Source organism: Panthera pardus, unplaced genomic scaffold (genome assembly GCF_024362965.1).
Source record: "Panthera pardus isolate Hobbes unplaced genomic scaffold, ASM2436296v1 HiC_scaffold_16, whole genome shotgun sequence".
Taxonomy (NCBI): domain Eukaryota; kingdom Metazoa; phylum Chordata; class Mammalia; order Carnivora; family Felidae; genus Panthera; species Panthera pardus.
Genome location: NW_026526721.1, coordinates 71,664,427 through 71,692,156, shown reverse-complemented (window position 1 = coordinate 71,692,156; position 27,730 = coordinate 71,664,427). Strand labels below are relative to the sequence as shown.

Sequence of the window (27,730 nt, the reverse complement as noted above, 5' to 3'; positions counted from 1 at the left end):
TCATGCCTGCCTGCAGAGACCACAGGTGTGAACCCAGGGCACTCAGACAGGACCGCTCTGGCTGCAGCGACAATGCAAGCCAAGACAAGAGGTGAGAATTCTCACCTCAGACTCCCGGCTCTGCTCTGAAATTCTTGTTCTTGGTGAACTGGTGAACCCCCAGGGCACTGTCTCTCACCACCCACAGGACATGCTCTTGGGGTTGTTTTTGCCTGAACTGGCACCCTTTCTAGCCAGCTCCATGGATGTCACCAAGGGAAGGACAGTGCAAAGTAATCTAAGTGAAACTACCAAAAAACATTAAAGAAAGAAAAAACACAAGGCGAGTTTGATTTAAAAAATATTTATGAGACACGTGTTTTATTTTCACAGAACATCACTTAATAAATATTTTACCAGGATGATGAGGATGATTCACAACGATGGAAGAAGAACGTGGGGCAACTAAGGGCTGGAAACATTTTAAACTTTCACCTAAACCTCAATTCACTGGATTTGTTCTCTGCGTCAGATCCGGAAATCTGGCAGAGAAAGGGTTCTTCCACGCACAGACCCCATTTCTAACCATGGCACGTGGCCAGGTCAGTATATGGAAGACCAGTGGCAGCGGCTCTTGATGACCTGAAGCAGGGGCTTCTTGAAAGTGAGGAAGATGACGGTGCAGGCCACCAGCAGGGTGAGGCAGCTGGGAAGAATGAGCACGAGGTACAGCAGGCCCATGTCCACCCGCTCCCATTTGCAGTCCTGAGGCACGCCTCCGGGCAGCTCAATCAGGCGAATGACCTTGGAGGAGAGGTTGCAAGTGACCATGGCCGAATCGGCAATGGCGTGCAGGCGCTGCAGGGACCCCCAGCCCTCCACCCCACAGCAGTCATACGGATTCTGACTGAGGTAGATGGTCCGCAGACTTCTCGTGAGCTGCTCAGACACGGCCCCCTGGGGAAGGGCTGTGAGCGAGTTTCGGCGGAGATCCAGGGTCTGCAGGGCCAGGCTGCCCCTGAACCGTGGGAAACTGGTCAAAGAATTCCCTGACAGATCCAAGTCTCTCAGATTCCCAAACCCAGAGAAGTCCAACTCCCTGAAGCTAGAACTGAGGCCCACATTCCTCAGAGACAGGACCTGTAACGTGGGGGCGATACCCCGGAGAGGGGCGACGGTCCCATTCAGAACCCCCCAGTTGCCAGACAGGTCTAAGTGGGTGAGGGCAGTCCCCTGGAACGAGCAGTCTTGTAATGCCCCCAGCCCGCAGCCCTTGAGAGAGAGGCTCCTCAAAGACGCCACGTTCCTAAAATCCACACAGTTTGGGGGGGCCGGGAGGTCCAAGCCAGCCGGCTGGGGACAAAGTGAGATCTGATTGTGGCTCATGTCAATTGTAGTGAGGTTACTGGCATCAGCAAAAAGGCCAGTGGGGATACCCATGAGCTGATTGGAGCTCAAGTTGAATGACCGGAGGCTCCTCAGGCAGCCGGGGAGCCCCGGGGCCAAGTGCAGCTCTGACAGCTGGTTCTGGCTCAGGTCCAGCTCAGTGAGCGCCCCTGGGGGCTCGTGCTCTCGGATGTGGAGCGTCATCAGGCAATTCTGGTTGAGGTTCAGGTGGGAGAGGGAAGGCATTTTCTTTAGGAAGCCATCAGGCAGGTATTGGAACTGGTTCTGGCTCATATCCAGGAAGTGTAGGTCCGCAAGGTCGCTGGACGCAAACTCTTCCCAGAGGTTGACAGTGGTGATGTTGGTCACATTGCCATCCACAAGGAGGAACTGGGCCACCATCTCCCGCGGCGAAGAGGTGTTGTACAGGTCCCCATAGAAGCCCATGTTGTTGTCCCGCAGCAGGAGCGTGTGCAACTTGCTGCACTGGGGCAAGAGTGGGAAAAAGAGCAGCTGATTGTGGGAGAGGTCCAGCGTCTCCAGCTCAAAGGCAGCCTCTCCCCCTGACGCCAGGAACCATTCCAGGACGTTGTAGCTGACGTTGAGGAACCGTAGCTGTGTGAGGCTGAAGTCCACAATGCAAGGGAGGTTGTTATAGGCCAGGTTGAGGTGTCTCAGCTCAGTCAAGCCATCGAAAGCGCCACCCTCAATCTCAAAGATGTAGTTTCTCTGCAAATCCAGCTCCCTGAGGTGCCCCAGGCCCTCAAAGACAGAGTCGTCGAGCCTCATGATGGTGTTCCTCGCCAGGGACACAGCCTCCAGCGAAGAGAGGTTCTGGAGCATGAGGGCCACCATGTCTTCTGTCAGGGAGTTCCCTGACAAGTCCAGCCTCTGCAGGGCCTGCAGGTGGTGGAAGGCAGCCGCTGTCTCCTTGTAGTTCTCTGAGAGGGAGTTGTCGGGCAGCTCCAGGCTGCGCAGACGGGCCTGCCCTTGGAAGGCGCCGCGGCCGATGCACTCCAGGTGGCACCTGTGCAGACTGAGGCTCTCCAGGAGAGGGTAGTGCTGGAGGGAATGGTTCCACAGGATCTTAAGCGGGTTGGCATCCAGGATGAGCATCTGGGAGTAGGGAGGGAGATCGCTGGGCACTGATGCAAGGTTCTGCCCTCGGCAATTGGCTACTCCATCAACCTAGGATCAGACAGACACTGGTCAGCAGGGAGGAGGGCCTCCGAGGCAGACAAGTTTATGTACAGAAATGTGACTCATTCACTTGACTTTTACCGCAGCTTCTGAGAGTGACTCTAGAGATCATAATTAAAAAAAAAAAAAAAAGGCTAGGAAAATGTGGAACAAAAGGAACTTTTCTTGGTTCTTTACCTTCACATTGAAATAGTCAGCTAGGAGCTGAGTTCCAGGCCTCACTTAAAACACACCTCACGTCAGAGAAAATCTGAGCACCTGTGTCGTGGGTTCTGCGTGGTGACAACTGTGCTTGCAGTTTGGTTTCAACTGTGAGAAGGACTGAGGACCAGGGCTGTCTGCCGGTTTGAATCAGGGTTTGAATCCCACCTCTGCCATTTGTTTCCTACGTGACCTTGGGCAAGTAACTTAACCTAAGTCTGTTATTGCCTCTGAAAAAACGGAGATGAAGATAGAGAGTAGCTAGCCCAGAGGATTGCAGTGAGATTAGGTGAGAGGCTGCACAGAGCCTGACACACAGCAAACACCGTTAATGTAAACGGTCGCTATTGTATTGTTATCGCTATTACCCTAACACCTGTGTGTCCAACAGGGTTAGCACAAAACAGCCAACATGCTGTGGCATCTTCATGTCACCCAAAGGAGTTTTGCCTGGGACGCTCCTCTACATTCTGGGTTGATAAATATTACAGCTTAGAAGGACTTTAGTCCTCAACATCACCCTGAATTGTACAGAGAAGTGGGGTCTGGAGAGAAGCGAAGAGCCAGTGGCATTGCAGGGACAGGAGTCCAGAACTTCTAATGCCCAAGTCAGTGCTCTTCCTGGATGTGTTCTACCACAACTGTGCAACATAAGGAGGCAGGATGGATGGGACGACCCTGTTCTCATAGTAGAGGTCACACAGGCCTTAGGATGCTTTAACGCACCGCAATGTTCTACAAGACTGGCAAAAACAATCAGTCACAGGGTGTCAGGTGTCCAGGAAAAAAGTTTTAAGTGATCAGATAGAAGAATAATGACATTCCTTTCCCAGGATTGGTCAGTAGGACAAAGTCAATGATTGCTGAAAAAAAAGTTTTTTAATGAGACCATACTCCGCAAACTGTCCAGTGATCTACTTTTACCACCTTTGATAATATGTATAGACATAGCGTCTTGGCAATAAAAATACATTTGATCACATCCTGTTATATAACTCTATATCAGTTTGTTGCATGAATAGCACGGTGGTCAAAGGCAAGAGTTCTAGGGTCAGTCCAGTTTGGCTCTGCTTTTTATCAAATGGGTGACTTTGGGCTGGTTACCTGACTAGTCAGGACCTTCATTACTCCACCTGTAACATGGAAATTATACTTGTAATTTTCTCATAAGGGCTTTTTTTTTTCCTTGTGATTGTTTACGTAAAAACACTTAATACACAACCCGGCACATAAGTGCTTAATAAATGTTAGCTATAATGATTAGCAAGATCTGATTAATTAATCTCTGTTGTTGCACGTTTGAGTTGTTTTTAATTTCTAGATGAATGTCAGAGTGAATTTGCCAACTTCCTTTCACACTTCCCCTCCCCTCAAAAATCTTTGGAATTTTGACAGGGATTACATTACAATTATGGGTTAATTGGGGGATAACTGACATCTTTACAAAATTGAATCCCTCCATGCAGAAACAAGGTGCATTTCTTTATTTGTGTAAGTGTTGGTCTGCCCCTGACAGGGACTCTCTGGAGAATGTTGTGGTGAGGGGCTTTCCTCAAGCCATGAGAGCCTGTCTCACCACAGCTGCTGTAAGCATGGGGTCAACCTCTGCAATTCCCTGTGGCCCCACCAAAGAGCTGCAAAAGGACCAGGTGGCTGTCAGAGCCCAAGAAAATCTCACCATGTCCACTTTATGATAACATGTGGCTTAGGCAAGGCGGGGCACCGGAGATACCTGGACCCTCAAACTCTCAGCCTTCCAAGAGCCATGGGTGATCCACTCTTTGAACCCCCTGGCAGCTGACCCCTGCTCTTGTCCACCAGGCTGGAGAGGGTCAGACAGGCAGTCTAGCCTGAACCCTGAAAGGCTATCAAAGAACTCATACTTTCTGATTCCCTCTTGATTTAGCTACTGTGAAGTTAACCTTTAAATGTTGTTTTTAAATATTTATTTATTTATTTTGAGAGAGAGAGAGAGCTGTCAGCACAGAGCCCGATGTGGGGCTCAATCCCATGAACCATGAGATCATGACCTGAGCCAAAAATCAAGATTTAGATGCTTCACCAGCTGAGCCACCCAGGCGGCCCTGAAGTTAATTTTTAATAGCCTCTGTAAGGAATTAATGGAAGTCTGTAGTAACAGAGACTAACAACAATAATGACAGATAAAACACATAGCTCTTAGTACAAACAAGGCCCTGTTCTGAGTGCTTTATATACACTAGCTCATTTAATCATCATAGCAATGCAGTGTTATGGTATTATTGGTTGGTGCCACTATTCTATATTTTACAGATGAGGAAACTGAGACACAGAGTGCCCCCCCCCCACCAATGTCACCAGCTAGTAACCGGGATTTCAATTTTTTTTAATGTTTATTTACTTTTGAGAGAGACACAGAGAGACAGAGCATGAGCAGGGGAGGGGCAGAGAGAGAGGGAGACACAGAATCTGAAGCAGGCTCCAGGCTCTGAGCTGTTAGCGCAGAGCCCATCGCAGGGCTCGAACCCACAAACTGTGAGATCACCACCTGAACTGAAGTCAGACGCTTAACCGACTTAGCCACCCAGGTGCCCCAAGCTGGGATTTAAACCTGGTCTGGCTCATAACCCCCACTCTGTACTAGAGTATACTACAGCATAGTGGTCAGAGGTTACTAAAGGTGGTTAAGAACCATGACCAACTGGGTTTTTAAAATTTATCAGCTTTAAGAATACAATTCTGATTGTAGGTATTAACCCCGACATCCAATTTGTCTTTCTAGTACCTAGTATATAATAGGACTCAAGGAATGTTTATGAAATATATGTTTCTCAAGCAGACTTTTGACTTATAGGCAAGGGGGAAATTTTCCAGAAATGTGCCCAGTTGTTATGAGCCAGGTCTGTTTCCAGATAGAGGCTGAAAGCCCTGGAGAGGGTAAACTGTAAAAGCTCAGATATCCACTCCCTTGATCGTCTTCAGCCTGAATGTGATCAAGAATGTTGCTCTGCAATACAGCTGTTTGAGCATTTGCTATTGGCTCATATACAAGCTCTGAGTCAGGGCTTATCCAATTTTACTACGCCCTACTCGGGGATTCTGATACCATTAGTAGAGCTCAATCATCCAGATTTTTAACAGGGTGCTCTTGTTTCAGGCGACTAACCTGTGCCTGTCTCTGGGGCCTCCTGGCTTCAGCAGGTATGAGGAAGATAGGCAGGGACTGCCTGGTCTTTCTCAGGTGTCATCTGAACCTTTGGTTAAGGAGCAGCTTGCACATGGCCTCATGCTAGGCAGCTACAGAGTGATTCAGACTCTTTCATTCCCTGCCCTCTTTGACTGACAATACATCAGTCTTCCAATAGACCAGACCTTGTCAGAACAAAACCAACAGACAGAGTTTCCTGGAAAACTCACCAACTCGCAGCCCCCTTGGGAAGCTGCTGTGGCCATTCCACTTTGATTCCTCCATTCCACTGTCAAGAAGTGAAAACCCAGGCACAGCCAGAGGGGCAGTAACTCCATCTCAAGTGCAGCACTGTGAACAGAGGGCAAGGAAGAAGTGAGTAAGAGAAGGACATCCCAGAGGGCTGCTTTGCACTCTTGGTAGAAGGAGCCAGTTCCCAGCTATGTCTGGTCTTAGAGGCCCACAGCTATCAGGAGGTGGAAACCCACAGATCATTCAAATACCTCAAGTTAGCCAACACTTTCAACCTTTCACTACAAGTTGACAAGAACTTATTTTTGTTTTGCCTCTACCACTTGATGGACAGGTGGCTGAATACTGAAACTTCTAAGAGCCCACCAACAGAAGAGAGAGGCAAAGGACTTGAGGAACCGGATCTCAGGTCACCCAGAGTTTGCCACATTTTGTAGTTCTGTTGAAGTTTTCCTCCCAAAGCTCAAATCTGCCTGATGCATTGCCTGAACTCAGTAAATATTTGCTGCATGAATGAATGAATGAATGAACAAAAGAATGGTGAACCGGGATTGAAATACTAATTGTAGCTTCTGGTCCTGTAGAGTTACTAATTGCTGTGTTGACATGAGGCTTTTCGGAGGGTAGGTCTCATTGGTTTTGACTCATTTGAATATAACCTTTTGCAAAAAAGGACTTTGATAGTTTGCCTGAATAAGAGAAAAAAACTAAGGGGCAAATGAAAAGTAATCTTCAGGTATAATAAGGATTATTGATGAGGTGTGGTTGCCAGCCCTCTTACCTGGCCAGTGAACACAGAACAGGAACCATGAGAAGGCTTAAAATTATACATATACCAATGTAATTTTAGAACTAAGCAAAACCATAATGGAAATATATTATATTCTCTGCCATTGCATTTTTACAGGAGAACATTCAAAGGCCCAGAGACACTAAGGGCTTATTTAAGGTTCCAGATCAACTTAGTAGCAGGGCTGAGAGCAGCCCCCACCGAGGTCCCCTTCCCTGAGCTCCAGGATGAGTAAGCAGCATAATTTCTCTCCCTGAGGGTGCTGTTGAACTGACTGCCCTCCTATTGGGAGGGCTTAGAGCCCAGTGACATTCCTTTCTCAGCTCTGCTTCCTCACAAACAGATGCAAGTGCCTGGCCCCAGCATTTCTTCTGCTCCATCCTCTCCTTGACATCTCCCCAGAAGGGACCACAGGGCCTGCTCCCTAGGCTTCTCCTAGGCCAGCAGCACCAGCACTGAAATGAACCTCCTCGCCCATTCCATGGGACCCACAGACCTTTCTGCCTCACACACCCAGGCCATCTTGGGCCCCTTCCTCTTCCTCTTTCTTTGAATAAGTTTACACATCTCTGAGGCTAACTTTAACTTCATGGTCAGATTTTAATACTCACCAGTGAAAACAGACTAACAGAAAAGCAAAGCGAAACCAGGTAAATTAACTTTAACCTTCACTTCAGGTCAGGTCAGCGCTCCTTACCACAAAGGGAACCTCCAATTGAGAATTCATCGGTATTTGCTGGACACTGGGAATCCCCTTCCCGGCCCTCCTTCCATTTCTGCACCTGTGCAGGAAGTACTACCTCATGGCATGTACAGGGCACAGATGGCAGAAGCAGAGCCATATGGGCTTTGTCCTTAGGATCTGCACAGGACACACACACACACACACACACACACACACACACAGGACACACACACACACACACACACACACACAAAACAACCTTGGGATCACTGCCCAACTGGAAATAAGGCTGCCAGACTTAGCAAATTACGAGATGCCATTTGAATGTAAGATAAACAATAAATAACTTTTTAGTGCAAATATGTCCCATGCAATATTTGGGACATAATTACACTAAAGAAATTCATTGTTTACCTGACATTCAAATTTCACTGGGTGTCCTATATTTTATTGAAAACAGACAGGGAAATGGAAACCAAGGACTTTCCCCACTGCCTTCCTCCCTCACCTCTTCTGTCAGGCTTGGGATGGTACATGCTGCTGTGACAATGACCCTTCTAGAACAGCCATTTCAATTTATACTGAAATGCTAAATCTAGATATGTACAGGGAAAGATTGTGATTTCTTCAGGGAGAATATAATTCTTTAGACTGGAATGTTAGATAGGCCCGAAGTCATGCCCTGAGCATAATTTTAATTTCTGGGTCAATGAGAAAATTTTTGCAAATTTAAAATATATTTTCTCCTTCCTCCTAAAATCAGCCAACCAGCCCAGAAAAACTACTGTTGTTCCCTCTGGGCAACTCCTTCTTTCATGAGGCAGCGTGGAAAAATTATCAGATTTAGAGCCAGACAGACCAGGGTTTGAATTCTGGCTCCAGGATTTGTTTTTCAATTCATATAAAGCCTCCAAGCAATTCATATAAAGTCTCCAAGACTCCGATATCCATAAAATGGGGATAATAATAACTATTCAGAGTTTTTACGAGATCAACCAGTATATGTGAAAGTGCTTCATTAACTGTGAAGGTAGTTAATGACATAATTATTATTTATGAGTTTCAAACACCATTGAGCTGGTTGAGTGGCTGTTACGTGTCATCTCCAAGGTAATTCAAGTTACACAAAGAAGGGAAAAGAATGAAAAATCTGGATGTAAGAATGAATATATCATTATACCAACTGGTGTGTGAAAGGTATGCAGGAAGATTGCATTAAAAATTCTATGTTAATAAATTCCAGAACAAGGTTAATTCCCAGTAACAGAAGACTATGCTGGTTGAGAGCTGTTTGTCCTCAGATAGATGCCTTACCCTGCTCTGTATCATAGGGAACTGACTTCTGAAGCCTATTTCCCAAGCTCTGGGTGTCAGCTGGCCTCCAGCTGGTTTGGTCAATGGGAGGAACTATGGGAAGTTAGACAGCAGAAGGAGGACTGAATCTTTCCATCTCTCCCTGCCTTGGACTGAGAAGTCCTTGAGCTTCTATTGGTGACTCCTAGACTCTAGTAACACCATCCTTTCCCTACTTTATCCTTCCCCTACTAGTGAAGATCATAGCTTCCTGAAATTGCTAACCTCTGGGTTGATTGTCTATTTGCTGGTTAGCTTCTTAGCCTCTTCATGTGTAGCCAATTTCCTGCACTAAATCTTCTCTTTAACAAATAATCTGGGTGTTTCTGTTTCTTGGTTGGACCCTGGCAGATACAATGATGTAAGTGAGAATGGCTTTGGATCAGTCCTGAACAAAAAAGGTATATAGTGACCCTGAAAAGAATAAAAGGCTTTTTATTCTCTCTTAACCAGTCAGGTTGAGAAACGCTATTCCAAGAGTATGCAGAAGGATTCCTCAGAGCCATGGAGCTGCAAAGAGTACAAGATGAGTTTGGATGGCAAATCTCACTGGAAATCGCATGAACCCTCTGCTGTGTGCACAGGACTGCTTCCCCTCCTCACAATTAACCTTAGTTGGGTGAGCTATAAGACAGCATCTAAGCTTGTGGCAAATAAGTAACTGTCCCACTTCACTCCAATCTCTCTGGCATCTTCTAGAAAATACATCCATTTTTTAAGCCAAATCACCTCAACTACACTTTGGGTAGAGAAAGGGAAGTGAAAGGAAAATAATTATAATGGAGGACACATGAGTGTGGCATTAATACTTTAAAAACATGTTTAATGTTTATTTTTGAGAGAGAGAGAGAGAGAGACAGAGCGCAAGTGAGGGAGGGCAGAGAGAGAGGGAGACACAGAATCCAAAGTAGGCTCCAGGCTCTGAGCTGTCAGCATAGAGGCCCAAACGGGGCTCCAACTCGCAAACTGTGAGATGATAACCTGAGCCAAAGTCAGAAGCTTAACCGACTGAGCTACCCAGGCGCCGTTTGAAATTAATAATTTAAATGAGGTAACCTGGAACCTCCCCTCACTATAATTAAAAGGTCCTGGATTCATGGTTTCCATTTCATGGACTATGACCACTGAGGAGCCACAGAGGAAATGGAGCCATAAGAAACTGCAAATCATTCCCTAAGTAGGGTCTGAATAAGTATGACGTCTCCTGGTCCGGGTAACCACTGGGAAACTCCCCTATATGAAAGCTGAGATCCTGACATGAGAGGCAGATGGCATTAACAGACTCAGCTCGTATCTTCTTAAGCCAGGTAACAAAATTGAAGAGTTCCTTCTAAGTGTAGAGGCAGCAAATGGTAAGTCCGGTTCTCTTCTATATAGAATCTACAATCCTACATTCTTTTATTCAGTTAATAATTTCTATAAGGTCTCTCTATGTCTTATCCAGTCATGGTTTTCCTGATCATGGCTAATGCCAGAGATTGTCAGCTTCTAATCAGTGAAAAGCTTTCAAAGACAAGGCACTATTGACTCGGGTGCTAGCAGGACGTAAGTACTGTACTGTGTCTATAACACATTTGAGTTGGAGATATTGAGATTATAAATCCTACCCTTCTGTTAGAGTGAAGTCCTCGTAGTATTGAATTTACATTTCTTCTTTATCTTCTAACTATTCTGTTTGTGTCCAGTCATCACAAACCTCTCTTAGAAGTCCTTGAAATATCAGGACCTCCGATGCTTAATGGCATCCCCTATGCAACCAATGGTCTTGAGACTATGCATTCTAATCGGCTATCATGGAAAACTGTGACTCAACCCACATCAATCCCATGTGCATACAGTGTTCCTTTTTTAAAAAAAAACAAGTTTATTTATTTATTTTAAGTAATCTCTGTGCCAAATGTGGGGCTCAAACTTACGACCCTGAGATCAAGAGTCTCGTGCTCTTCTGACTGAGCCAGCCAGGCTACCCTACACAGTGTTCCTTTTCAGGCAGAAATACAATATGGCTTTTTGTCTATTTTTTCTCTGTTCATACCTAGTATGAATATAAATAAGTGGTGAAAACCGATCCACTTCACAAAAACAACATGAATCGAGACTGTATTCTACAGCAAGAGAACATGAACAGTGAGGAAGAAGAATGCACATCAGCTGTAAAAGTTCCTCCTTGTTTTAGAAAGTGTGCTTGTTTGCTTTTTCTATTTCCACAAGGTAGGAGGGAAAAGGTCCTGCTTCAATGAGCCAAGTAAGGTCAAAGAAGACTGAGTAGGCGGCCCAGTGGGCTGAAAGGGGTGGGAACATTTACTCCTTTTGGACAGGGTGTCCCGATCCTGCCAGCAGCAGCTTGACTGTATGCTGGGTGAGCGCTTTCCATATCCATCCCCGTGACCACATCAGTTCTGGGCTCAGGACGGCTTTAGTGGAAGAAGGTGGCGGCATGCAGGCCAAAGAATGGCTTCAGCAAGGGGACGTGTGGGAGATTGCTTGCTTTTACGAAGGACAGAAGGAGAGGGTGAGTGAAATCTTTTGACTGGTCTCTGCTTCTGGAAGTCCTGAAATTTCCATGTCCCTGTCCTCACAAAAATCAAAATCATCCAGGGGTGCAGCAGCACACTTAGTATTATTAGACCCCCCCTAACACTTAAACATATATGTACACTGCTTGTTTTCCAAATGCATGTCGATTTTCCTGTATTAATCAAAAAAAAATAAAACTTTTTTTTTTTAAGTGTTATTAATTTCAAGTAGCTTTCTGTCATGATGTAACGTCTTAACCAGCTGGGAGTGAAACACAACCACAAGTAAAGGCTAATCTACAGGTATTTTTGTCCGTAAAAAGATCTCCTCGTACGAAAAGTTTGGGAATGCTAAGTAGTAACCCTGACATGAATGTGGGAGAGCTCCGCTTCATTTTCAGGCAAGGATGCTGGATTTCTAACATTCAGGGGCACCCCGAATATCACCTCACTCCCACACTCTCACCTCCCCACCTTCTGTCACCGCTGCTACTCTAGCCGCTGCCCCCAGAGCTGCCACTGCACACTGCGCGCTCTTTGCTAAAGGCGCGATCAGTGTTAAGAATGTGATACATACATTAGCATGTCATTAAGAATTTCCTCCTCAAAGTAATCAAATAGCTGAAAATGCTTTAAAGAAAGAGGACTTTGGAGAAAGATAGTAACTCTCAGAGGTACCGGTCTCAGAAACAAATATTTATGGACTGGCCTGAGGGGAGGAAATCTCTAGAGGCAGAGCGTGGGTGTGAATGTGTGACGTTGAGACCCTTGAAGAAAGGTACAGTTGCTAGCTAGAGGGTTCCACAGGAAGGGAGTCTGCCTTTGTTTAAAAAGAAAAGAGCAAATCCCACCTGGGGTCCTGGGAGAGAGGGAAGGGCAGCTGGTCACACACCACAGAGAATAGATAATAAAAAACAGAAACACCAGTCTGTGAACACTTCAAATCATTCCTACTACCAAGAAGTATTTGAAAGCCCCAGGCAAACAGCTTTGGTCTCTTTGATCGTAGCAAAAAATTGAAGTGACTTGAGCCCTCACCAAATGTTCAAACTTAGCATCTCCCATAGTGAGAATACCTGAAACTCTGAGCCTCCAGATGTGGCACGCTGGGAAACACAGAGCCCCATCTTGGCAGTACGCTTGCCAAAAATGTTTGCCCTGGACCCAGTCATGAGGGGACAATCAGACAGATCCAGGCTATACATCATCCTATAAGACAAGTGGCTTGGGCCCTTCAAAGAAGTCAAAGTCTTGAAACAGAAAGAAAGGCAGTGGAGGTGTGGCGCCTGGGTGGCATCCGACTTCAGCTCAGATCATGATCTCACAGTGGGTGAGTTCAAGCCCCGCACCGGGCTCTGTGCTGACAGCTCAGAGCCTGGAGCCTGCTTCAGATTCTGTGTCTCTGTCTCTCTCTACCCCTCCCCCTGCTTGTGATCTGTCTGTCTGTCTGTCTGTCTCTCTCTCTCAAAAATAAATAAACATTAAAAAAACTTTTTTAATTAAAAAAAAAAAGGCAGTGGAGGAGAAAAGGGGGAGGTTTGATTACAAGTGAGTAAGAAGCTTAATGGGCTTCTGGGTGGCTCAGTCGGTTAAGCATCCATTCGTGATTTCGGCTCAGGTCATGATCTTGCAGTTCGTGAGGCTGAGCCCCACATCGGGGTCTGCGCTGGCAGCGTGGAACCTGCTTGGGATTCTCTTTCCCTCTCTCTCTGCCTTCCCCCTCTCACGCTCTCTCAGTCTCTCAAAATAAATAAATAAACATAAAAAAAAAAAGGAGCATAATAACCAAGTGTAATGCATGTACCTTGAGTGGATTTTGGATTTTTAAAAATCTCTAAAAGAAAAATTTGAGACAACTGAGGTAATATGTGTACTGAATAATGTGCTTTCAGATGGTATTATGTACAAATGATACTATCGAATTATTGCTGATTTTCTTAGGTGCAGTGATGATTTTTTGGTCATGTAGGAAAGTGCTCTTATTCTTGGGAAATGCATGCTGAAGTATTTAGGGGTGAAGTTTCATGATGTCTACAACTTATATAACCTACTTTCAAATGGCCTGAGAGAGAAAGAGAGAGAAAGGGAGGGAGAGAGGAAGGAAGAAAATTAAAGAAAATATTACCAACTGATAAATTTAGCATGATACTTTCTTTTAACCTTCCGGTGAGTTTGAAATTTTTCAAAATAAAAATTAATAGGGAAAATGAAATAAATGTTGGGGTTTCTAAAGGGAGAGGGAGAATTATGGTAATTTTCTGTCCCAGCATTTTCTGGAACATATATTTTTCAAATATTCTTCTCAGAAAGGTGTTCAGTAAACATTTGTTAAGTTAAAAATGCACATACACACCAACCTTAAAGATATCCTGAAAACTGGAACATTTGACATTCAAATAAGAGCTTCCAGGCTGCTTCTCTCCTATCTGAAAAGAGCCCTAGAGTGGTAGATCACGTGTTCTGACCTGATGTACTAATATAACTTCCACTGTCCAGGTCGATAGCTCTGTCCACCACACCTACAGTCCCTCTGGCGAGGCAGCCCTCAAGGGAGACACATGACCTCACCTCCATCTCTACCTATCCCTCCACCTCCACCTCCAACAAGCTAATAGAATCTTGGGGAAGCATCTGACCAGACGAGGTCAATCCTTACATGCAGCCAGCACCCTATGTGTGATCCCAATGCAGACACAAGGGAGACAATTAGGTCATTGGCAGTGGAAATTGGAACTAAAAGCCACAGAGAGAAGGTAGAATTGAATTTTTGAGGGATCTTGCTGTGAGGAAGCAGAAGCTATGAGTCAGATGACAAGGTGTGTTAACAGAAAAGAATGAAAACAGTCAACATTCATCTCAACAGAGATCAGAGAAGGGAGGATAGGAAGAATGACAGGAGGATGGGCCCTCCAGGCTGGGTGGTGAGAATGGGCTCTGAGGCTGCCTCTAGGGTTCCTGATGGTTCTCTGCAGGGTCAGATCCATTTCCAACCTCCATGTTTTCTCATGATAGTACCCCACAACACCCCTCAAAGGCTGGCCCTACTGTTGCATCTTGCCAACAAAAAGGAGCCAACTAAAATAGGACTTGCTCTTTAATAAGTTTTAAACCCAAAGGATAAAACTGGACAATAGATGCATGCAAGGTTCATGATGCTACCTGAAAATTAGAGACAGTGGCTGAAATCTGAAAGCTAGCAATGTATTTTTCCAAGTGCAATCCATAGGCAAGACTTATCAAGGAAAAGGAAAACTGAAGAGCAAAAATTTGTTGGGAAACAAGACAGTAGTCTTAAACTATCTCTCTACAGATTAGTTACTAATTTTGCAAAGGTGAAAATAACAGTTTTATGGTGGAGATCCAGTTAAATGTCTGGATTTTGATTACATTTATGTAAGAGACTATCCTTATACTTAGAAAAAAAACCCACTATATTATTTAGAAGTAAAGGGGCATAATGTCTGCAACATTATTCTCAAATCATTCAGAAATACATATATATATATATATATATATATATATATTTAATAAATAGAGAGAGAGAGGGAAAGAAAACAAATATGACAAAATGTTTAACAATTGGTGAACAGAGGTGAAGAATTTATGGGCATTCTTTTAGTTGTGTTGCAATTTTTCTGTAAGTTAGAAACGGCTTCAAAGATAAAAGTTATGGGGGCACCTGGGTGGCTTGGTCGGTTAAGCGTCTGACTATTGAGTTCGGCTGACAGTGTGGAGCCTGCTTGGGAGTCTCTCTCTGCCCCTCCCCCACTTGCATGCTCCTGCATGCACGTGCGCTCTCTTTGTCTCTCTCAAAATAAATAAATAAACTTAAAGCTAAAAGTTATGAAAAATTAACACATAAAAACACAAATGGTTTTTAAAAGTGCACTCTAGGGGCACCTGGGTGGCTCAGTCAGTTGAGTGACCAACTCTTGATTTCTGCTCAGGTCATGATCTCACAGTTAATGGGATCCAGCCTCCAGTTGGGTTCTGCACTGACAGCATGGAGTTGACTTGGGATTCTCTCTCTCTCTCTCTCTGTCCCTCTCCCACTCTCTTTCAAAATAAATTTTTTAAAAAGTGCACTCCAAAACTAATTAGATTCTTGTTACAGGAAAACTGACTTATTTTGAGTACTGACAAATCATCATGTTAGATGACTGTAGACACTTTTTCTGTTTTATAAGAATCTGCACATAAAACTAACTTGATTTGCAAGACTTTTGCTTGGAGAAATTGTACTGACACCAAGCAAATGGTTTAGCAAGATATATTTATTGCTTAAAATGTAGTCTGGAAAAGGAAAGAAGAAAGGGAAGGAAGGAAAAAAAAAAGAAAAGCAAGAATGACATTTTGGCTCAAACTTTATGTTGGTTTTTTGTTGTTGTTTTGATTTGTTTGAGATTTTATTTTCAAGTAATCTCTACATCCAATGTGGGGCTCAAACTCACAACCTCAAGATTAAGAGTCACATGCTCTAACTGACTAAGCCAGCCAGGTGCCCCATTGATTCAAACTTTAAATTCAAGATGAGAAGGCTGGGGGGGGGGGGGGGGAGTCCTTCTGATTGAGGCAATAAGTAAGTAAGTTAATGAATGAATGAATAAATAAATAAATAAGCAAACAAACACACAAATTCAAGATAAAAACTATTCAACTTTTGAACAGTGAGTTTGGATTACTTTGATAACTAGCTATCAAACAAACATGTCTAAAAAAGGTTTAAAGATACTCTGTGCTCTCTTTTCCTGCAAATAAGCCACAGATATACTTTAAAAATTGATACATAATTCACATACTATGTAATTCACCAATGGTTTTTAGTATATTCGCAGCGTTGTGCAACCATCACCATTGTTTAATTCCAGAACATTTGCAACACCCCAAAATGAGACCCTTTACTCATTAGCAGTCACTTCCTCCCTCCCTTGGCAAACACTAGTCTACTTTCCATTTCTATGCATTTGTACATTCTGGATGTTTTATGTATATTGAATCATACAATGTGTGTCTGTCTTCTCTCAGTTAGAATAATGCTTTCGAAGTTCATCCATGTTGCAGCACATATTAATCGGTATTTCCTTCCTTTTTATGGCTGAATAATATTCATTGTCCGGACAAACTTGCCACATTCGTTTATGAATTCATTAGCTGATGAACATTTGAATTGTTACCACCGTTTGGCTATTATGAATAATGCATCTGTGAACATTCATGTACAAGTCTTTGTGTGGCCATGTTTTCAATTCTCTTGCCTATACATACTGGGAATGAAATTGCTGGGTCACATTGTAATTCTGTTTGACGTTGAAGAACTGCCAGAATGTTTTCCAGTTTCTGCACACTTTATATTCCCACCAGCAGGGCAGGAGTGTTCCATTTCCTTCTCATGCTCATCAACACTGGTTATTTTCTGTCGTTTGTATTCCGGCCATCCTAGTAGTTGTGAGGTGGCTTCTTTGTGATTTTAACTTGCATTTCCCCAATGGCTAATAATGTTGAACAGTCACATGCCTTTATTGACTTATTTCTATATCTTTGGATAAATGTCCAAACAGTGGACTTTTATATCCAAAGATTTTTTAAAATTTGGTTTCGGTATTATATGTGAAAGAAAATAAAGAAGAGTCATAAAAGTGAAGAACCAGCTGTAATCTTTGGTTGAATTAGTACATTCCTATATTTTGCATAGAATCAATGTTCAGATGGTGAACACATCTAAAAAAGAACTTGCATACTGAGGATTGGGGCAACATGGCATTTAGAACTGTGATGTGTGAATTCAGACCTCACAATTTGCTTCTCTGGCTTTCTCTCTTAGTAATGAACTTGTTAAAACATAGGCAACACAATAGCTTTTGAGTCCCCATCACCCCCAGCATCGTCTTAGACCCTGAAGGTGGGAGGGAAAATTGGCACACTTTTTCTGAAGGACAATTTTACAAAATTTATCAAAGACGTTGAAAATGTAGATTATTTTTGATTCAATCATTCCCCTCTTAGAGGTTTATCCTAAGGAATTATAATGTATGCAAAGATATTTTTACTGAGATATTCAGTGAGATATTAGTGATAATATTTTAAAAAGCGGAAACCATCTATAAGTCCAACAATGAAAGGATTGGCTAAATACATTATGATACAACTATATGATACAATAAAAAATGTTTCAGTGGCAATATATTTAGCGACATGGAAAGATGGTCATAATAAAATATTAAGAAAAAAAGGAAGATGCAAAACAGAATGTATGGTATAATCCCAAGTGTGCTAAAGGAATCTGCACTCATGTGCATGTGCATGGAAAATACTTGAAAGGGTACACAGCTGAATCTCAACAGTGGAGAGAACTGCACCTAATATTTACTTTTTCCACATCTGTATTTTTGTTTCTTAGTGTTTTCTAATTCTCCAACAATCAACTTCAATTACTATATCCAGACAAGTTTTTTTTAAGTTTATTTATTTATTTTGAGAGAGAGAGAGACAGCAGGGGAGGGGCAGAGAGAGAGAATCCCCAAGCAGCATGGAGCCCAATGCAGGGCTCGAACTCACAAGCCACAAGATCATGACGTAAGCCAAAGTCGGACACTTAACCAACTGAGCCACCCAGGTGCCCCAAGACAAGTTTTAAAAGAATAGAATCGATATACTATTAATTGAAATTCAAATATATGTTATAATCAGAGCCTAACAAATATCACAAAAATAGAGAATTTCTTATAGGTGCTTAAAATTGAAATTATTGTAAGTGTGCTTAAAGGGATATTTGGAGTTAATGGAGGAAAAATATCATTGACTAATAACTAAAATAACTAAGTTGTTTTATAGAAATTCTTTTTCTTTTTGAGGGCCTCAGGGATTTAGATTTTGGGCTGCGTGTTCTTAGTCCAGCTTCTAAAAAGGTGACTGTAAGGGTGAAGAAAGAGTCCAGGCTAAGGGGACAAATGGAACAGGTTCAAAGCCTGGCTCTGACCTTCAGTACATCACTCAATTTCTTGGCCTCGATTTCCTCCCCAGTAAAATGGGAATCATAATGCCTGTGTGGTAGGGTTGCTACTATATTAAGGTAAGTTTTAAAAGAAGGTTCAAAAATAGTCTTTGTCATCTTTAAAGTGTCATACTTGGCAGGTAATCAACCTGCCTGTGGCATTAAACACACCCAAGGTGGGAGCTCACTGCTTTGTAAGCAGCTGGTTGTGCAAATTCCGCTTGCATTTGCTTCCAGAACTCGGATCCCACTTCTAGAACTCGTGATCCCCTGCACAAATAAGCGAGGAGTATCATTTGAATTTGTTAGAATGCTCCTTGGATGTGTGGCCCCAAGAATTTATGTGAGAAAGGACAGTTCTGTTGCACATGACTCTTCTGTCACGTGCATGTTCGTTCAAATCTAGTAACTGACTTTTTTTTTTTTCTTCAGGAGAATTGTAGCATTTCTGAAGGAACTACCCGCCAGTATTTTAGAGATGAGAACACTCAGGCCAGAGAGATGGGATGATATGGACAAGGTGCCACAGGGAACACCGTGCAGTGGTTTCCAAGCACTGGTTTAAAATACAGATAGATCTCTTGTTTGTACCACAGCTTAGCACACGTGATCAGCCAAGCTTTACCCACTCTTGGGGGAAGGGTCTTCATCTGGGAATGGCTTAGGTTCTGTCTCTGCCTGGAGGGAGGCTGGAGGCCACAGCAGCTTTTCTTCTCTTGGGCTCTACCTATAACCAATTCCTGGCAGCCGGTGTGGAGGGAATGCTGCTTAAACACTATCCTGCCCGATTTTGTGGCCTCAGGGCTACAAATGAGTCAGCCGGCTTCCCTATGTGGTCAGGGTCAGCCCTTTAGAACCAATGGAGGTCAGTTCGCTCTGTCCTGTTCCATGACCACAGGTTTTAAAAAATGCAAATATGCTCCCACTGGGGCCATAACACCTTGCTCTTACATGGCTAGTGGTACTGGGCATGTGTTGTCACCTTCGTTTAGGAGAGACCCACGTAATCTCTGTGGACAGGAACCCTACCAACAACGCATTAGTTTCAAACTTGTCATTTCCTTTCAATATCACAGGTTTCTCTCTCACACTCCAATGTGGTCATAGGTGACAATAATACCTGCCTTGCTGACCTCACAGGGTTATTTCAGGACCGAATGAGAGAATGTGTGTGAAGAACTTTGTCAATATAAGGAAATGTTGCAGACTTCATTAGCAAGAGAAGGTCATGTCAGAATTAAACGCAGAATTCCTCTGTGCAAACAGGGAGCTCATACTGATATAAATAAAACAGAAGAGTGGCAGAACCTTCTCCCATCCGTCTGAGCTGTGGAGTGTGGATCTGGAGATGTTCGGAAGAGGAGAGACCACCCAAAGTCTGTGGGAGACTATAGGCAGGGAAGGGGTTATAGGTGAGAACCAAGGCTTATGGCCCAGAGTGGAACTATATTGCCTCCGCCCCTCCAACCTTGGTTCCCTTGAAAAAGAGCCCAACTGAGGAAAGAAATGATGTAGATTCCAGACAACGGACCAGCTCAATGGGGTGGTATTCAAGCTGTCAAATTGCTTCCCAGGCTCTCAATTGCGATAGCTAATGTTTATTGAGGGTTCACCTTGGGATAAGCGCTATGCCAGGTGCTTTACATATAATAATCCTCACAAAATCCTAGCAGATAAATGCTATCATCTTCATTTTACACATGGTAAACTGAGGCTCACAAAGGTTCAGGCCATATAGTTAGAGAATGTCAGAGCTGCGATTCAAACCTAGTCTGTGAATCCAGCAAAATTCAACCCAATGCCACAAGCCCCAGCCACCCGGGATACTTGCTATCCATGACTAAATTGTATATTTTCACACACTGTTTCCTTTGTGGGAAAGGTCCTTTTTCTGGTCTTCTCCAGCTGCCAAACTCCTATTCATCCTTCAAGGCCCAGTGCATATGTCACCTCCTCATCTCATTCTAATAGTTCAGTTGAGCAATGATCCAATAATCCATATAACATAATAATATATCATAGAGTTACAGCTCTTATTGAAGTTTTTTGATATTTTTGTTATTTGATTTTTATGTTTATGAAAAGCAAAATGAGCAGTTACCAGGTATTGTGAGTAATTTGACATTTCCCCAATATTTTATTGTGAAAATTTTTAACACACAGCAAAGTTGAAAGAATTTGACAGTGATTGCTGGTATACCCATCACACAGATTGTGCTATTAACATTTTACTATATTTGTTTTTATCACATAGCTATCGATCTACCTATCCTTCTATCCAGCCTTCAATCCATCTTATTTTTTTTAAGATCTTTTGTTTTTTTACTTTTGAGAGAGAGACAGAGAGAGAGAGAGAGAGAGAGAGATGGAGAGAGCACAAGCGAGACAGAGGCAAAGAGAAAGGGAGACAGAGAATCCCAAACAGGCTCCCCACTGCCAGCACAGAACCCGACATGGCCCTGGCACTCACGAGTTGTGAGATCATGACCCGAGCTGAAACCAAGAATCATATGCTTAACTGACTGAGCCACCTAGGAGCTCAAGTCGTCTCATTTTTTGATGCATTTATAAATGGACTGCAGTCAGGGCGCCTAGGTGGCTCACTGGGGTTAAGCGTCGGACTCTTGATTGCGGCTCAGGTCATGATGTCATGGTTTGTGAGTTCGAGCCCTGCATTGGGCTCTGTGCTGACAGTGCAGAGCCTGCTTGGGATCCTCTCTCTTCCTCTCTCTGTCCCTCCCCTGTGCTCTCTCAATAAGTAAATAAATAAATAAACAAACTTTTAAAAAAGATATAGATTGCAGTCATCAGTATACTTCCCCCTAAAAACTTTAGAATGCATATCAAGCGATTTAACAAAAAATGAAGCTACTACTTGTTCAACCTTCTAGATCAATCCAATTAATTTAATCGAGATTGCAAAGTCAGCTACTTGGAGAAAAGTTTGTCTTGTTAAGAAAAAAAAAAAAGATTTGACAATCACTGCTTTAGAGTCCTCAAAATTAGGAGGAAAGCTGTCTACACTGCAGTGTAAGTGACTGATATCCCTTTAATACACTGCTCTTTAATGGATATCTTACACTTCACAGCTCTTTACACGGATATGCTCTTTAATACAAGGCTCTTTTATATCAGTTATGATGAAATATAATAAAGTTTTCATGGTGTAGGTTCAGGACGGTAGGGGAGATGATTTTTGTCTTTCTCAAAATCCCCCAAATTGCACTGACAAGGTGGCTGCCTGTTCTAAGGCTGATTTTTTTTTCACTACAACTTATTTGAATTCACAGAGGAATGGGAATAATGTGATTTTAAGAGAAGAAATCCCCTCCGCCAAAAATAACAATGATTTTTAAAATAATATTCTTCTCAAGTTTATCTATTTTGAGAGAGAAAGAGCGCATCCGCAAGCGGGGGAGGAGCAAAAAGAGAGGGAGAGGGAATCCCAAGCAGGCTCCATAATGTCAGCGTGGAGCCCCATGCAGGGCTCAAACTCACGGACGGTGAGATCATGACCTGAGCCGAAACCAAGACCTTCACTGAATAAACAACCCAGGTGCCCAATACCAATGATTCTTAGGGGATTCTTGGATAAAGCCAAAACAATTGGATTATAACTTAACACTATTGAATAATAATAGCAATAACAGCATGAAGTTGCAAAGTCTTCTTACCGACCTTGGATCTCGTTTAGTACTTCACAACAGTTCTATAAAATAGGCATTGCTGTCTCCATTTTCACTGTGGTAAAATACCCATAGAAGCTACCATTTTAAACCTTTTTGAGTGTACAACTCAGTAGCATTAAATACATTCACTTTGCCCTGCGATCTCACCATAATCCTTCTCCAGACCTATCCAGCATCCCAAATGGAAACTCGGTACCCACTTAACAGGAACTCTCTATTCCCCCTCCCCTCAGTTCCCAGTAACCACAGTTCTTTCTTTTTTCTTTTTCTTTTTTAAAATTTTTTTAAAGTTTATTTATTTATGAGAGACAGAGACAGCATGAGTGGAGGAGGGGCAGAGAGAGAGGGAGATACAGAACCTGAAGGAGGCTCTAGGCTCTGAGCTGTCAACACAGAACCAGACACGGGGCTTGAACTCACAAACCGTGAGATCATGACCTGAGCCGAAGTCGGATGCTTAACCAACTGAGCCACGCAGGTACTCCCACAGTCCTTTCTTTATCTATACATTTGCCTACCCTAGGTACCTTGTGTAAGTGGAATCATGTAATATCTGCCCTTTTGTGCCTGGCTTATTTCATTTAGCATCAGGTTTCTAGTCCCTCCATGTCATAGCATGTATGAGAATGTCATTCCTTTTTATAGCTGAATAATATTCCATTGTATGTATAGATCACATTTTGTTTATCCATTCACCCATCAATGGACATTTGGGTTATTTCCACCTTTTGGCCACTGTGAATAAGACTGCTATGAATACTGGAATGAAAATCTATGTTCAAGTCCCTGCTTATTATCTCCATTTTATAGATAAGAAGTCCAAGGCTCAGAAAGACCCAAATCAATTGTTCAACAAGCCAAAACCCAAGTTCTGGCCCAGGTAGGAGGTGCTGGATGTGCACCTGCCTGGGACGAATATATGTCGAGTGAATGTTCAGCTGGGTTGCACAGGTTTGTTATTTGTTGGCAAATAGGTATCCCATGAGCCTGGCCCCTCTCTTGGAACTTCCAGGCCCCACCATGATCGAGCAGCCAGGGAGGTTAACACCTGACCCAACATGGGCCCCAGGATTCTGCTTCTAATGACAATGTCCATTCCGATTGGTCAGTGCCTGTGCCATACAGTGTTTGATATTCTGAATAGTAAGTACCCCTGAGTGTTCATGGGGCCATGGTCTTCTGTGGGTAACCTGTCAATGCCATGAAGTGTAACTATGACAAAGGTGAAGGCCTTTACAGGTTTGCAAAAGGAGCTACAAAGCCTGGGAAAAACCTGGGAATTTAGAAGGAAACAAGAAGCCAGTATTACTAAATATAATGGAAGCTTCAGTTCAGGGATTGGGGAAAGTCTGGAGAACCTAGAACAAGAGAAAGGCCATCAGGAGAGTCCCACGAGGAGGTCTACAGCTGTCAGCCTAGACAGTGATAAGGAGACCATTAGCGTGTCTGAAAGCTGAAGGAGGTGACCCAGGGCCAACCCAGGAAAGACCTGAGAGAGAGAGCTCAGCCTTGGCATCTGGTAGGACCCCCCAAGGAGACATTGGAAAGGCAGGAGAGACCCAAGGGACCATAGCTGGTCTAGACGAGGAGTAACAACAGGAAGGACCAGAAGGAACCAGTGTCCAGCCTGACATCTAGAAAGGAGTGACATGAAGTTACTGGAGAACATGATGTGCACATCAAGATGAGCCCCTGCCAGCACTGTGGGTGCTGGGCTGCCTCAGACATTTAGGTCCTGCTTGAGAAGACAGAGCCCCAAGGTAAAAAGGTAAAAGGACAGAGTCAAGGGAAAAAGACAGAGCCCCAAGTGCTATCTTCTGTGGAGAAATCCCCTCCTGATTCTTTTTTCTTCTTGGAGGTGGCAGCAGAAAGTTTCTTGGGGCACACAGCTAGCACCTGACTACAGCGACCTTCTGGGTCGGGGCTGGATGTGGGGCATCCCTGTGTCCTCACAGGGCTTTGTGGCCACATTCAGCCCATCATAGGCGCTAGCTCTGCTCCTTATGCCTACCTCGCTGGTGAGAACACGACAGGGTTCTACTTCCTCCTTTATTCCCTTTGTTGGTCTGAAATCACTCATGCATTAGAGCAAGAAGATACATGTGCTTTGGTGTCAGCACCTGACTCCATTTGCTCTGGAAATCAGTTGGTTTTTCCTACCCACACTCATTTCTCCTTCTGGTAACATCTCCTCAATTCCCCTTTGAGGAAACCACCTCTTCCTTTTTCTTCCTTTTTTATTTTGTTGCTTTTTAATTGTAAAATACTCATAGCCTAAAATTTACCATCTTAACCATTTTTATTTTTATTTATTATTTTTTTTTAATGTTTATTCATCGGGTGGGGAGGGACAGAGAGAGGGAGGCACAGAATCTGAAGCAGGCTCCAGGCTTTGAGCTATCAGCACAGAGCCCAATGCGGGGCTCGAACCCATGAACTGGGAGATTATGACCTGAGCTGAAGTTGGACGCTCAACTGACTGAGCCACCCAGGCGCCCCATTAACCATTTTTAAACGTAAAACTCAATAGTGTTAAGTACATTTCCATTGTCATGCAACAAACCCCCTTCCTTTCTTAAGAAGCCCACATTTGTTTGGGTTTGACCTCAATCCCTGGCTCCAAGGAGGGGCCTATGCACGAGGCCTCAGACCAGGCCCATCAGAGCCCCCTATTTCCCTAACCACAGTGATGGGTTTACATTGGGTACATCACAGATGACAAGCCCATGACAATCAAGAGAAGGACTGTTGTTAGAACTATTGGGAAAGAGGCTTTCTGTTCTTGCCTTCAGATGCCAAACTTGTGGGAACTAAGCTTGGAGCTGCAGTTCTTTGAATTCATGGAGGAATGGGATCATCTTTGCCACCAACTTTAGGACCTGCCTAATAACAGGAAAAGGCAAAGCTGGCAGTGTTTGAGCACCTGGACCCAGCCATGCCTGAAGCTATTTCACACAGGCTTTTTGTTTATTTGAAACAATATTTTTTTTTTTTCCCCTGAAGCCAGGCTGAGTTAGGTTTTTGTCATTTCTAACTAAAAGACCGCTGAACTCAGGTTTACAGTTGCTTGTGAAGCTTGACAAGATCCAAGTGCCAGTGTCCTTTTTCCCTCTCCTCTCCTCTCTGAGCTTTCAGAGATCATCCCCTCACCTAGCCCAGAAGCCCCTACACATTGAGCACATGACATTTTATCAGTGATGTTGCGAAGAATAGTTTGAGGGGTGGGAAATGAGTATAATAAAGAAGTTCTATCAAAGGCAAAAAAGATTCGTCACTAATATCCAGGCATGTCAGTAAGCATCACTGAGCATATAGCATGTCCTGAGCAAGATAAGGTTTTTCAGTCATGGTTGAAAGCCCACTGTCCCCTAACTTCTGTGGTTATAATGTGGGTCTGAGGATAGCGTGAGGTACATCTAGTTGTCCATCCAAGAGTCTAGTTTACACTTTGTGGTGTGGATGCACACTGCAGTCAGAATGAAAATTGTAACGGGTACTGGCATCACTCTTCTGTGAGGAAGAAACAATACAGCGACAGAGGCCAGTGCATTCCTAAAAAGGCCTCAGGCCAAAGACCCCAGGCCCTGCCTTCTGTTTGGGAAGTCCCTGCTCTTGAATGAATGGTTTAAGCACTACGTGGGATCAGGTTTATATGGGTTTTCATGAAGTTCCTATAAGGGCGCCCACTAGATGAAGCACCCTCTTTGTGAAACAGACTTTTGTTTTGTTTTCTTTTAACCTAAAGGCAATAATCAAGGTTTTGTTTTGTTCTATTTTTTTTTTTCTTGGCCCATGATTTTCTAATCACCCTAGGAACTCTCAGACATACATATACAAACCTATGGGGCGTGTAAGAAAAATAAATAAGTCTCAGGGCTATAAAACCCAGCAAACCATCAGCGTCTACTGCAGCACAGCCAGTAGGTGAAGGGGGCACAACATGGGGGCTCGCAGGGCCGGCTCTGTGTACTGAATGTTTCTCCCATCAGACTCCAATAGGCTGCACCCATCAGGGAAGAAACCTCCAGTGGGGTCCCCTGGAAGTGCACCACTCAGGACTAGCCCTCTCCAGGGGCTCCATTCTTAAGATCCTGCTCAGCCTCCTATAGTTCCAGCCATAGCTGGGCACGTGGCCACCTTCTCTCTGGGGTAAAGCCTGGTCAGTGGCTCCTTACTTATGACAGCTCCTAAGTGCACAGGGATACAAACTGAACCTCTATAATCTGGCCCACATGGATAGGCCACCAGGGCTACTACAGAAGAGCACTGGACAAGAGGCCAGAAAAGCCTGGGATCTAGGTTCCCTCTGATACTTACTAGCTGTGGGTCCGAGTAACAACACCCTACAGAATTTCCCAAGGACAAAAACTCTGGGGAATGGGCTTTGCCTGTCTTATTCAAGTTCTATCCCCAATACCTTGAAGGCACCGACACATGTAAGACATCCATAAATATGTGTCGCTGTAAATGAGTCTCAGTGCCTTCATCTATGAAATGGTGATTCTCAATCCACGTCGTGGGACAGGAAAGGAGATCCGTCCAAGCACTCAGCATGTTGAGTGTTCACAGTAGAGTCTTATCACCTCCTCCAGTCACTCAGCCCAGGAAGGGAGCATTAGTGTTCCCATTTCACAGATGAAGAAACTGAGGCTCAAGTGTTCTCCCCAGAGGGCCAGGACTCAAACCCCCAAAGGAGGAATCCGAAGCCTTCATTCCTTTCACTGCACCACACCACCTTTTTCGGCTGTAAGTGCTCCCAGAGGGAGGTTTCTCCACCTACCCGGAGCTGTGGCCCCCAAACCGAGCACAAAAGCGGTGGCGTTTGGATGCAGCAAGCCACAACTTCCCGGTCAGTCCCGAGCTGCGAGCCACGGACGCTGACCTCCTACCACCCAGCCGCGCGCCAGCTCGCCCACCCCAGCAGGGCCGTCCCGCAGGAAATACTCACGGCTCCCGCAGGCCCAGGCGGCTCCGCGGGGTGCATCCTCTCCCGGGGCTTCGGACTCCTCGAGAGCAGCCGAACGCGGGGCTGGGCTGCCTCCTCTCCCTGGGGCATCAGATTATTTTAGCACTTGCGGAAGGAACGGACGGAAACTGAAGTCACATGGAGAGCAAGCTGCTCAGCGACTCAGCACTCGCAAGAGCAGGCATCTTAGAGGGAACTGCCCTGCGGTGCTGACAGGGGGATGGGAGAGGGCGGCTGCGCAGGGCCCCCCACCCCGCGCAGGCCGCCTGCACGTTAGCCACGAGTCTGGTTATTTTGGGGGGTCTCCCAGGACTGCTAACCAAGGTTACCCAGGCTTTCTTGCCTTAAAGCCTTTTTTTTTTTTTTTTTTTTTTTTAGTTTTATTTTAATCACCCTTGTGATCACAAGTGCACTCCTTAATCCGCATTGCCTATTTTCACCCATTCCCCCACCCACCTCCCCTCTGGTAACCATCAGTTTGTTCTCTATAGTTAGTGTTTTTCTTGGTTTGCCTCTCCCTCTTTTTTTTCCCCTTTGCTCATTTGTTTTGTTTCTT

The 27,730-nt window shown here is 44.2% G+C and overlaps 1 protein-coding gene across 2 annotated transcripts; it reads right to left on the bottom strand.

Annotated features, from left to right (window-relative positions):
• Positions 1 to 327: 327 nt before the first annotated feature.
• NRROS (negative regulator of reactive oxygen species) lies at positions 328 to 27,350 on the bottom strand. Of its 2 annotated transcripts, XM_019448727.2 has the most exons (3): positions 27,157 to 27,254; positions 6,163 to 6,283; positions 328 to 2,553 (listed from the first exon to the last, which is right to left on the bottom strand). In XM_019448727.2, exons 2-3 carry the CDS (start codon positions 6,268 to 6,270, stop codon positions 583 to 585), a joined length of 2,079 nt encoding a protein of 692 aa, XP_019304272.2. In that variant the 5' UTR covers positions 6,271 to 6,283; positions 27,157 to 27,254; the 3' UTR covers positions 328 to 582. The 2 variants fall into 2 exon arrangements, with proteins under 2 accessions (XP_019304272.2, XP_019304274.2); XM_019448729.2 differs by lacking the exon at positions 6,163 to 6,283 and having other exon boundaries at positions 27,157 to 27,350.
• Between the last annotated feature and the right edge of the window lie 380 nt (positions 27,351 to 27,730).